General features: G+C 36.3%; 1 protein-coding gene across 5 annotated transcripts in view; it reads left to right on the top strand.

Annotated features, from left to right (window-relative positions):
• The window catches only part of subdued (anoctamin 1), a 90,193-nt gene that overhangs the window by 28,618 nt on the left and 48,953 nt on the right, over window positions 1–12,622 (top strand). For 4 of the 5 annotated variants that reach the window (XM_083120808.1, XM_083120810.1, XM_083120809.1 and 1 more), the window contains 2 exons: window positions 1,388–1,459; window positions 9,214–9,374. In XM_083120808.1, coding sequence (XP_082976934.1) covers window positions 1,388–1,459; window positions 9,214–9,374 — 233 coding nt within the window. The remainder of the gene's footprint in view (window positions 1–1,387; window positions 1,460–9,213; window positions 9,375–12,622) is intronic. The other variant, XM_083120807.1, reaches the window with a different exon arrangement.

The following is a 12,622-nucleotide window of genomic DNA, read 5'->3' as shown; positions in this document are numbered from 1 at the left end:
ATTTTCTCCTCAAGAACGTAACCATGACAGGGGACCAATACGTAAAAGTAATTGAAGAACACATGTTGACATTGTGGACAATTCATGAATGTCAGTACTTTATGCATGATGGTGCGCCAGCTCACAGGAAGAGATTGGTTACAAAGTGGTTGAATGACAATAACATACCAGTTCTTGAATGGCCTGGTAACTCACCTGACTAAAACCCAATTGAGAATGCATGGAATCAATTAAAGAAAGAGGTTCAAGAAAAACAACCATCGACCATCGCAGAGTTACAAGAGATGCTGAAGAAGTTGTGGGTGACAATGGACAAAACTTATTTTGAAAATTTGGCAGATTCAATGTCCAGAAGATTACAAGAAGTTGTACATGCTCGTGGAAATATGACAAAATATTGATAGTAAAAAATTGTGAAATTTTGAAAGCTATAAAACAAAGAAGAATCAGACTTTCCGTGTTTTTGTTGCTTTTTTTTACTTATGTAAAGATTTCCATTGCGGCCACTGTATATAACAAGTTATTACATTAACAATAAATTTTGCATTGAAAGTGGTTTTTATTTTTGTGGCAACATTCGAATTCTACTTCACCAGAAGTTTGTGAAGCTGACACTACCAAGATCCACACACAACCTTATATGACTGTACATTTAAATAGTATATACATGTACACATTTAGTGTACAGTGACTAGGCATGGACCGAGATGAAACATCACAAGAAGAATGAAAGCTTTCAAAATTAAGTTTATTGTACTATTTTGTAATATACAACCGAGGATATGCAAACTTTAAAGAAGATGGAGGTACATTAATTTTACTAAGTTTTACATATGGAAGAGATCATTTCATTAATACAGTTTTCGTGTGTCTAAAGACCTCCTCCCCTAAAAGAATTTTAAAATGTGTGTGTATCTTTTATTCTTTATGTTCATGCCTTACCAACTTCACTGTAATCCAAGTCCATACAAAATCAACATGTAATAATTATCTTAATTTGTAGCATTTCAACTTCACTAATGAAAGGTAAATAATATCTTGTGCAAAGCTGAAACATTACAATTTAAAATTTTTATTTGTTTCATTTGTACCGATACTGAATTAAAGTATCGTGATACATTTTACAAAACTTTGGTATTGAATTCTTCACAGTGTGTCCTTTATCACTTTCTACATCTGTAAAGTTGTGTTCTTGGATGTTACATTTATTCTAACCAAGTAGAGAGATATTGGAATGTGGGTAAGAAATATCCATAATAGCAGCTTTTTGTTAAGAGATTCTCTGCAAGGTGCAAAGGAATTATTTTATGTTTCTGTTACTTGTTTTCTTTTCTTTGCTCAGTGCATGTTATGAATTTAACCTTATAGTTTTACCTTTTTCTCATAGGTACTTCAAAATGCACTGAAAGAAGAGAAATTGAATGTTTTTCAGCGTGGCACATTGTATCTGTCTCAGAAGGTATTTTAAATGCAGTGCATTAGAGTTGATGCTTGGTTTCTTATTTCCCTCCAGATAGTTGAACCTGCATGTCTTGGAGTGGATGAGAACTAACTAACTAACCAAATCTTGTAATGTGGATTTTGACTCCCTTGCACAAGCGTAGAAGATGCTTCAGGTTATTTACTAATTGGCTTTCTTTTTCCACTATTTAACTAATAACTTCGTTACGTTATCATTAGGATTGAAATGTCAAGAATACTCTTCTGTGAACTGTAATATTATATCTGATATGTTAAATCAGACTGAACTAAGTATACAACATAGTTTATAGTAAGAATGGGACAGATTAATTTGTGTATATATATATATATATATATATAAAAATAGTGATAGAGGAGAGAGAGGAAACACTCACCAGATGCAGAAAAACTTCAAATTTTTTGTGACAATTTGTCATATCATCGGGAGTAGAAAAAAGGTTCATTGAGTGAGCGACATCAACAGTGTGATAGCGTGGCCTCCAGGATTGCCAGGTCCAGAAAGAAAAAGTAGACAGTTTCACACACGAAAAAATCGCGTTGTTCCCTCGCCAGGCTGTCGAAAACTGTCAGTGGTGAAAGGTGTAGAGGGAGGTAAAGGGTGTTGCTGAAGGTGAGGGGTGGTTGTGGGGGGACATTACTGGGTAACCTTGTTCAGGCCTGGGGGTGTGGTTGCACTCATGGCTGATATGTGGGCCCTCTCCCATCGTCTACGTACTGAGGTGTTGGTGGATTGGGGCAAGGAGTGGACGATTGCTACCTGGAAGCAGTCACTGAAAGGAATATTGTGATGATTGGTGTGAATTACAGCAGAAAAGTCCAGGTTTTGAGTGGAGGAGCGGTGGTTATTGATGCGGAGGTTCAGTGTTGTGGATGTTTCCCCCATGTAGAAGTTCCCACAGATGTTGCAGGTGAGGATATAAATTAGGTTAGAGCTGTAGCAGGTTTCTTTGGGATAGAGGGTGAATTTGCCGGTGGCAGTATGGATCTGGATGGTGCGGAAAGTGACAAATATGGGGCAGAAATAATTCTTGAAGCTTTCCTGGTGGCGAATATTGAAAAGGTTTTCTCGGGCAATCAGCCAGGTGATTTCCGGAAAGGCTTCCGAGCTTTCAAGAGCTAATGTCACTCTCATCTTCAGGGAATGAAGTGCAGAGATAAGTCAGGGTGACGTTATATGTATGGCATGTTTTGCACCTTGGGTTGTTGGATTTGTGGGCGGGTGCGAGTTGATTGTGAGTAGGTGGATTGTGGTGGACCAGGATGTTTTGGAGATTGGGAGGGCATTTGAAAACCACTCTGGGCTTGTCGGGAAAGATAATTCTGGTGTCAGGATCACTGTGCAGGATGGGAAGGAGGGATCGTAGAGTGTGTGTGATTTTGTTGAGGTGGGGGTGATATAGGGTTACAAGTGCAGAGGGATTGTTGGCTAGGTGACCAGACACACACATTCAAGAAAGAGGACAGAGCATGGCAAAAAAGGAGGACAAAGTCATAAAAGAAGAGGACACTGCAAAAAAAAAAAAAAAGGCTCCACATTGCAATTACTCACAATTTAAGCAATATTAAAAAAATCTTACGAAAGCAAATAAAGCAATCTCCTAATCTGTTATTTAACAAATAACAAAGAATATCTACAATTTGAAGCACATAATTTTACTCCTTTTCTAATTCTTGGATATTAGAATGTAATATCCCCACAAGTGAATACAAATGTAACAAGTAGAATTTATTTTAACTTATTTCCAAAAACCGAATTAAAATTTTAGGTAGTTTAGATTGTTTCAAGAAATATGATTTTAATGCCAGGAACATTTCTAGCACTCTTTCAACAGCAGGCGAAAGTAACAGCCACCTTACACTTATCTCATTCGTTTCTTCCATCCTTTTAAAAGCCGGATCTTTTCTTGCAAGATCATTGTTGAATTTACACTTTCACTTCGTTATTTCATGAAAGTAAATATTACTTAATAATCAAAATTTTCACTACGTGTTTCTGTATCGCCTATGTATAACTCGAAAAGGAACTGGCCGATCATCATGGCAGAGTGATTAGCACACCGCACCACAACGCCAGGGGTCCCGGATTCTAATCCTGGGCCTGGTATGGGTGTGATTTGTGAGTGTCCCTTCATCAAAATCATCATATCAACACTCATACCCATCTTCGCGATTAGCCAAAAAGCAGAAAAGCGAAGTAAAATAAACCAAATCAATCAATCGAAAAGGAACTGCACAGACTCAGTCGTTAGAGCGTCTGACTACCATGCGAGAGAGAGAGAGGTTCGATCCCGGATTTTTTCCTGTTCAAGCAGCCCCGACACTCACGCAGTGTCGTATTAAGTGGACCTGGAGGAAGCTCTGGGAGTTAAGGCAGCCAAGGGCTTTGTGCTGATCACATCACCCCCACCTTCGGCCGCCATCATGGATGTGGGCCCTTACTCCACACCCCCTATACGTCTTCATGGCGTGGTGCAAAACACAGGGGAGCACTTTACTTTTACAGACTACGTTCATTCCTGCAGTCTCAAAGGGCAAAGCAACGAGTTAGAATAATACTAATGACTAGGGTGTGGAATTGTGCCTATTTTATTTATTTGTAGTAAAACACAGGCTGTAATGTTTAAAGTTCGTTTCATGGTGTTTCTAGTCCAAAAATGCATTTTTATAGTGCCTATAAGTGCCTTTTTCGAGGGTTAGTACCTATTTTGCTTAATCGTGCCAAAAAATTGCTATTCTGCAATTTTTGCATACTTCAGGTTTTTATTACGTGCCTTTGGCTTTCCCTACATTGAAGAAGGCTTTGTTGATGTTATCTGGTATTCGCCAGATTTGAGGCTCTCAATTGGACCACTGTTTACATTTTTTTGTCACAATGATGCAAATTGTTTTTTCATAGTTTGTTCAAATGCGCACAGTCATTAGCACAAGCTCTTTTTGTGAGAATTACTTTAGATTCCCCACGAATGTGAATTTCGATCAAAAGAGTATTAATAGTTTGTTAATCGTTAGCGCACTTTTATGTATAAACTGAAGTTCTAATACAGTAGAACTGTATATTGTAAAGAGAAAATTGAAATAAGTTCACATTCATTACCAATTTTTTTTTTTTAAATTTAAGGTGTCTATTTTCGTGCATTTTTTAGTATATAGTACCTTTTTAAGTGCCTATTTTTATCATTTTTGTGCCTATTTGAGAGGTTTTTAGTGCCTATAAATCCGCACCCTACTAATGACTCAGTTAGGAAAGTGATAGTGTTCGGCTCCCAGATGCTAGGTGAGCATTGCTCGAATACTTAACGCACCCCAACAAATTTAATTAATGTTCTCCCTTTGATTTAAGTGATTAGTTCTTTAACGCATCCAATTTGTGAACAAACGTCGTGGTTCGCCACGAGTATTCTTTTGTGACTAATCAAAACATCAAAATTAACATGTATTGAAGATCAATGCTATAATTTATGAATGCTAGTTTAGATCACAGTATTATGCACACAATGGGAAAAACGAGGTTTTCCTTAATAACGTTCCAAGCAAAATAATAGAAGCGTTCATGGAGCACATGTAATTGATTATCCTTTTGGCAATCTTTCAAAGTAAAGGCCTTGCATAACAATCATTTTATTTCGTACATTTTTAGTTTTTGAGAGAACTATAGGGTCTTGATTTTCACGGCAACGAAGTACTGATTTTAACCGTCAAATACTGGTTCAATGCAACATAGTCAAAAACCCTAAGGTCGTCGTCACACTGCACATACCTAGTCTAATCCGCCATGTCATACCACGTTGTCAAATCGAGTTTTCCCAACACCAGAAGTTGAAGTCTCCAAATTCCTATCCAACTGCCCTCCTCAAGCAGTTGTAAGACATCCATTTGCAAGGCTTGTAGATACTAGGAAGATGCTCTTCGTTCTATGACGTGATGTAGGCTGAGTGGAAAACAACTGGCAACGTCGAGATTTCAATTGCGAGGCGAAATCACTGGAATCCTGCTATTTGCGTCTATTATGTAAGACTAAAGAAGATACGCAAATATTGATGACGAAACTTATCTCGCTCTAGGATTGAATACGAAATGTGCCGTGATTATATCGTAGACTTCGAAACTTGTACATGACTGGCTGTCTTGGTCGTTCGTGCGTAAACCATTGGAAACGAAGTGACTTCAAAACAAAATCGAACCTGGGTCTCCTGCATGGCAGTCACATGCCCTACCAACTAGACCACCAAGTCATTTTATGTGCATAAAGTGGGCTTGAAAACAATCAAAACCTTGTGACAATATTTATATTAATATTGGATATAATATCCTCTGGTTGGTTATAAATCAGGAAAGAGGAATTGTAAACCAAATGTAGTCACTCAGAGCAGCATGAAGAGAGCACTTTTACAGGCTAAGGTAAGAAGTACTGATGCACTGCTTAGTGTTACGAATCTTAAATGATAAGAGCATGATCACAAGCATAATTTGTTATAAATGACAAAAGATATATACTGTACATGCTGCACCAGATTGATGCTGAATTTTGGAAAATGTAGGACCATAAGAAAACTTTGTTCATACTAATATTTGAAAGGTATTGTCAGTATTATGCATTGCATAGTTTTAGATGAAGAAACTGGCTTTTGCACCACCAGTTCTTTAAATTTGTGTCTGCATGTATAATCGCATACCATGCAGTAGTATAGTTCATTTAAAAGGTGCTGTTCAAAAATTGTTTTGTTATCTGACACCACCTATATAATTGTATATGGCTTCTAGCAAGTCTACAAGATTTGCATGCCTAATGCCAGTCTTTAGAGTATGTTTTTCAATATTTCCTCTGCTGATTTATCTGCCCACTGAACCAGAGACTTTAACTGTTTTAAAAGTTTGGTATTGACAGTTATGCAGATGATTAGGAGGAATTTTGATAGAAGTGATATTGTCATGTAAGATTTGAGGGATTTTTGGTAAAGTACAGTGTTGGTTATTAACAGTGATATAAATGAACTTTTCACATTTTGTTGATGCACACTAACTAACTAACTCTCTAGCCTTCTTAAACCTGAAGGTTTATGGCTGCAGTAACACAAGCCTTCCACCTGTCCCTATCCTGGGCAAGACCAATCCAATTTTTTCAATCCTTACTGATTTGCTTTAAGTCCATCTCAGCGTTATCCCTCCATCTTCGTCTTGGCCTTCTTACAGGTCTCTTACCATCAGGTTTCACAACAAGAATCCTGTAAACTCTTCTTTCCTCTTCCATTTGTGCCACATGGCCTGCCCACTTAAGTCTTGTTGATTTAATTATTCTAATAATGTCTGGACATGAATAGAAATTATGCAATTCTAAATTATGTTACCTTCTCCACTCTCCTGTCTCCTTATCCCTTTTAGGTTCAAATATTTTCTAAGGATTTTATTTTCAAATACTCTAAATTTATGTTCCTCTTTTAATGTAAGGGATCAAGTTTTGCATCCATATAATACTATAGGCAAAATTACTGTTTTGTATATTATAACTTTTAGTTTCTTAGATATTATACGAGAAGATGCACACTCACTCATAAATTATTTTCATTCCTATATACAAAGTGCATTTCAAAAGTTGCTCATAACAAATGTTTGGTAACAGTGAGACAGACCATGTGTGTGTGCAGAAGCTTCATTATTATGCATTAGCCTATCTTGAGTTTAATATAGTTTACCTTTCCTATTTATTGATTTTTTTTATGGTAACAAGAATAAGCAATCCTGCCAGTTGTGAAGTCTGGTCCATGATTCAATTTTTTAACACAAAAATCACTGAAAATTGTGTAGTGTTGTGAGATTCAGGAAGGCATACAAATGTTCTCGATGTGGAGAAAAGCATAAGGCCATGTGTTCAGATGGAAACTGTGTTGAATGTATGAATACCAAAATTAGAATTTTCATGACCAGTGTTCTTGCCATGGAATTTCTGTATATTTCACTAAGTGCAGTGTACAGAAATATCACTGAAAACTAAAATTTAAACCATGTGCAAGATGATCAATGAAGATCTTAATGACAGCAAAAGAGTTGGCAACACTGCTAAACTGATTTAATTTGTAGGCAATGAATTTATATGGAGTGTGCATCCAAAACTCGTACCTCAATGTAAAAAGTTTAGAAAAGGGTGTAAAATAGGAATGCACAATGTGTACAAGCAGTAAATGATTTAAAATTATTTTATTTATGACCAATCAGCCTTTACTTCTCAAATGCACCTCATATTATGGAACCATTGAATTTTGTTCATGAACTTTCCTTTTTATAGGAGAAGAGTGATGCATGTTTAAAGCTCAGTTTTTGAGTTTCAAACTCTCACATTCTTACTGCATTCTTTTGGCATATTAATACATTTTTCTAGTCTAGTTTGGATTTTTATAGAAATGTGGGTGGACATAGCTGGTTTTGAACCTTACATGAATACATTTAAGTGCTGTGCGTATGATAATTCAGGGAGCATATTATAGTGTGGTGTGTGAAGAACGAAGTTATATAACTGGAGTGATAAATGACCAATTTTTGTTTTGGTATGAACCTCTCAATTATACATTGCAATCTAAGTATTCTCTCAGTCTCTGGATATAAATTTATTCACCATATGTGTGAACAGGTTATACACTGTAACTAATAACTGTAGAGGTCTTTAAAATGTCTCATGTAACAGCTGCAATATTCACATGGTATTTCAAGAAAACAATTGTTGATCATCAGATGCACCCCAAGACACATTGTGATTGTGGCCCCCCTACACTAAATGTAGTTGGAACATGATGCTGATCACATCATCTCCAAAATAAAATTGCTGAAATTGTGAATATGTGTGGCGGTACCTCCCCCTATATGCCTTTATGGCAAACTGCACCGAGCACAGAGAATTTTACATTACCTATTGTGTGGGTGAGGAATGGAATTCAGTGTAATTCCTTGAATATTTTGAAGCAAAACTCTAGTAAATTGATACGATATGATTACAATGATACTTATATTTAAGTATTAATCAATATTCTGATCAGCTTTTAACTTACAGTAGGTCCCTGGTTCGAATCCTGGCCCGCGCATGGATGTTTGTGAGTGTCCATTCATCAATTTTATCATATCATCACTCATCCCCATCTTCGCAAATTAGGCACAAAAGGCAAAGTAAAATAAAGCAAATCAATCAATCAATTAATTCTTACAGTATTCATGCATCAGAATTGCTAGGAAGGTGTTGGTAAGCATGTTGGCACTGGTATAAGCACCAGTTCAACGTGATATTGGCTCTGCCCTAATGTGCACATACATTCATTACTTCAGCATAGATAAGATGCATTTTTCGACTATATATTAAGGTTTGCAATAATATCCAATCTATTGTTAAATAATGTAGAGTATAATTTTAATTGTAATAATTACATGAACTATTCTAACATTTATGGTAGGGCAACTGAAACCACATGGGAAACAGCTTCTATTCTTGGGTTGATTTTTGGTTATTTTTTAGCCAGTGTGATCTCAGTACTGAAGCTTTCAGAATTGCAGTAATGACCACACCATCTCCAGTATGACTGAGATTCAGAATGTGCTGAACCCTACCTTGACATCCTCCATGTACCATCAAGGCAGCATGCAAGTACAGTGTGTGTTTGTAATAAGTGTATTAATCTTTCAAATACAATAAGGGTTGTCATTACGTTGCATAGTCTATTGTAATGGTTTGCTTGAAAAATATTATTCCAGATACCAGGTCTGCATGAAGTGCACATCAAGACAAACAGGTTCATGGATGGAGTGAATTCGTTTTTTGATCGCATCATGGAAAGGTTCCAGGTTGACCCAGCAATCTTCCCTCCCAAGAGTCACAGGTTTACTGCTGTGTACTGCAGGGACAAGGAGTACTTGTAAGTTTTATATTTCAGGGGTATGAATAATTTTATAACTTGAAGTTACATTTAGATTGTTGTAAGAATGGAATTATTATGTACTAGAGTCCTGCATGGGACCATTTCCACTTTATCATACTCGTTTGAGTCTCCCATACTTAAGTGTGATACATTCGAATGTATAGAATCAAATATCATTTCAATGTGATAATTAGAGCCCGGAAGTTCAGGCATTTATTTTCGTTAAAATAGGCAGGCAAAAAGGCATTTATAATGTGAAAAATAGGCACTAAAATGAAAAAAAAAGGCAAAATAAACCGAAAAAAGGCACATTTGGAAGTTGCGTACTTTTATCTATAATTTCTGGCAAAATGTTAAAATCTAAATTGGGAAGAGCATTTCAATTTTCTCCATCTTCATTGCACATAACTACAAGGTGCTTTTTAAGTTCTCAACATTCATTGATAGTCGTCTGTCAGAGAGAGTGTTTTTCATAACAGAAAATGATCTTTCTACTTCGACAGAAGTTATTGGAGCATACATAAAACAAGCTAATGTAGCTGGACTCATTTCGGTAACAGCATTTTTACCTTTAAGAATATCACAAATTGTTTTCAATTGTTTCAAGTCCTCATTTGCACTCGCTACCCGTTTGCACTTTTCCGCAATAGCTGACCCCTTTTCTCCTGGCACTTCCATCATCTGCTGCATAGATTCCTCGAAGATTTTCATGGATGCTATAATTGTACTGGCAATGCACCATAATGTGCAAGAATAAACTTGAATAGCACAGGAGTTTTTTTCACTTCACGAATTGAAGCCGCTTCATTTTCTGGAAGAGCATCGATAACCTCACTGATTTTTTGAAGGTTGTTAGCATAATATATAGCTGCTGATATCCAGGTTCCCCATCTCGTCAAGACTGGTTGCTGAGATAAACTAAGGTCAATCGCAACTTCCTGGAATTTTCGGGTTCGAGAGGGAGATTTCAGAAATATCTTCTTTGTGTTCGAAATCAACCTGTCCACTTCAGCAGTCAATCATGCACAAGGAAATGTTAACCGAAAGGCAATATCCTAACTGAGCATGAAATACATTTTTCTCACACTTTTCTCCTTCAGCAATGTTGAAACATGCGTGAGTTCAATATTACTTAAATAAGGCGAAAATTATTCACATAATAAACGGAATAAAAATAAATGCCAACAACGTTCTTTGGGAGAAAAATAATGTATATACACATTTTTTTTAAAAAAAAATTGTCAAATTTCATTGAAAAAGGCAAAAAAGGCATTATAATTAAAAATAGGCAGTGGGGTCCCAAATAGGCAAAATAGGCAAAATGAAAAGGCTTCCAAAACATTCGAAACAACATAAGAAACATATATCCGGAAAAATTTTATCAATATATGCAGTAGATAAAAAGAGGCATTTTGCCAAACTTCCGGGCTCTAGTGATGATAATCGTAGAAATATACGAGGTGTAAAAATCTGTGTATAATCATGCATTCATTTTCATATATCGCTATGTATTGGTAAGATAGACTAAACTACATTTTAACATGGGGATGATGACTATGTTCACTTAAGTTTCAATTTCACTGCATCTTTCACTTCATAATCCATATTTGAGGGCTAACTACTACAGTCAAATTACGCTTATACGTGAACTACTGTGCTTCGAGCATATACCAATTGTTTTACCTGTTTGAGCGCTATTTGCAGAAAAAGAAATAAAATGCCAAAAATGACATAAAACTTGAAAAAATGACAGACAATGACGTAAAACTTGAAAAAATGACAGAAAATGACGTAAAACTTGAAAAAAATCACCTAAAACTTAAAAAATAGAAAATATGACAAAAAATGCACAATAAAATTCACATTCTTATAATCGGAGGTTCATATTCAGGATTTTAATACTTAAGAGCAATGCATATTACACAAGGAAGAAAGATAACATGTCATCAAAATCCTGGCCCTGGTAATAGGTCTTTTCTTTTTATATTTTTGTTTATTGCACACATATTTTATCTGGTTTCTTTTGTTATTTCTTTGTGAAGTTGCTATTTTTTTGGTTAATCATGTAGTGTTTCATAATTTTTGTATGTAATCCTGTACTCTACATGCTCTCTCTTTTGTGGGTTTAGGTAGTAGATGGGCATTTGCTCAGCCTTCCCCAAGAATAAAGCCAATTGAATCCATTGAATTTTCCCTCAGCCCCCTTCAGATACCAGCCTGGTGCCATTTCTATATCAAATGAGTTATCAAGCTAGATCTTTTAGCCTGATTTTTTACTTCCTCTGTTTTATTATATATGTGAAAGTTGTCCCCTGGTGATATCACAATAGGGTCTGTTCCCTTTGAATTACTGGTGGCATTTGTATTACCAAGTATGTATCATGCAGTATGTAGCTGAATATTACCTCTTCTTTTGGTGCACTTACCAGAGACCTGAGTTTAAGTCTTGGTGGAGCTGGCCACGGTAGCTTAGTCGTTAGGGCATCTGACTACCATGCAAGAGACCCGGGTTCGATCACCGACAGGGAAAAACCGGGATTTTTTCCACCTGTTCAAGCGGCTCCTGCACCCACCCAGAATCGTACAAAGTGGGTACCTGGAGGAAACTGGGGGTAAAGGCAGCCAGGGGCATGGTACTGATCACATAACCCCCACCTTTGGCTGTGATCAAGAAAGTGTGGGGCCCTAACTCCACACCTTCTATATGCCCTCATGGCATGGTGCAAAGCACAGGGGAGCACTTTACTTTACTTTACATCTCTTTTGTGTGCCAAAAGGCAAGATCATGGAATTGTTGTTGGACCAGAAATACTTCTTCAATTTGAGTTAGAGTTCATTAACTAAGCTGAGTAAATGTATTATTTTGGAAATGCATTCAATACCTTTCATGGGTTATACAAGTTTATAGGATTTACCTGTTTCAGGTAGTATAAACAATAAATACAGTGGAAACTCTATTTTACGTTTTTCAGGGCTCCAAGCTGAAAAAAACTTAAAATGTGGGAAAATGTAAAATCGAGGAAAATTTTGTAACATTTCGCTATGTTGGGACCATGAAGATTGAATGTATAATGTGGGAAAATATTAAAAAAAACTGAGAAAATAATAACGGGTTTCCACTGTAGATGACACACCTATGACTACAATCTGCAAATATTTGGAATTTTTAAACACTTAGCAGTATAATACAGTTTTTGCAATTGTTTCTTTTCATTGTAGTAATAATGATACAATAATAATAATGT

This window comes from Lepisma saccharinum, chromosome 4 (genome assembly GCF_977018435.1).
Source record: "Lepisma saccharinum chromosome 4, izLepSacc3.1, whole genome shotgun sequence".
In the NCBI taxonomy this organism is placed as follows: domain Eukaryota; kingdom Metazoa; phylum Arthropoda; class Insecta; order Zygentoma; family Lepismatidae; genus Lepisma; species Lepisma saccharinum.
The sequence above is the reverse complement of the archived record's forward strand: the minus strand, read 5'-3'. Positions and strand labels throughout refer to the sequence as shown.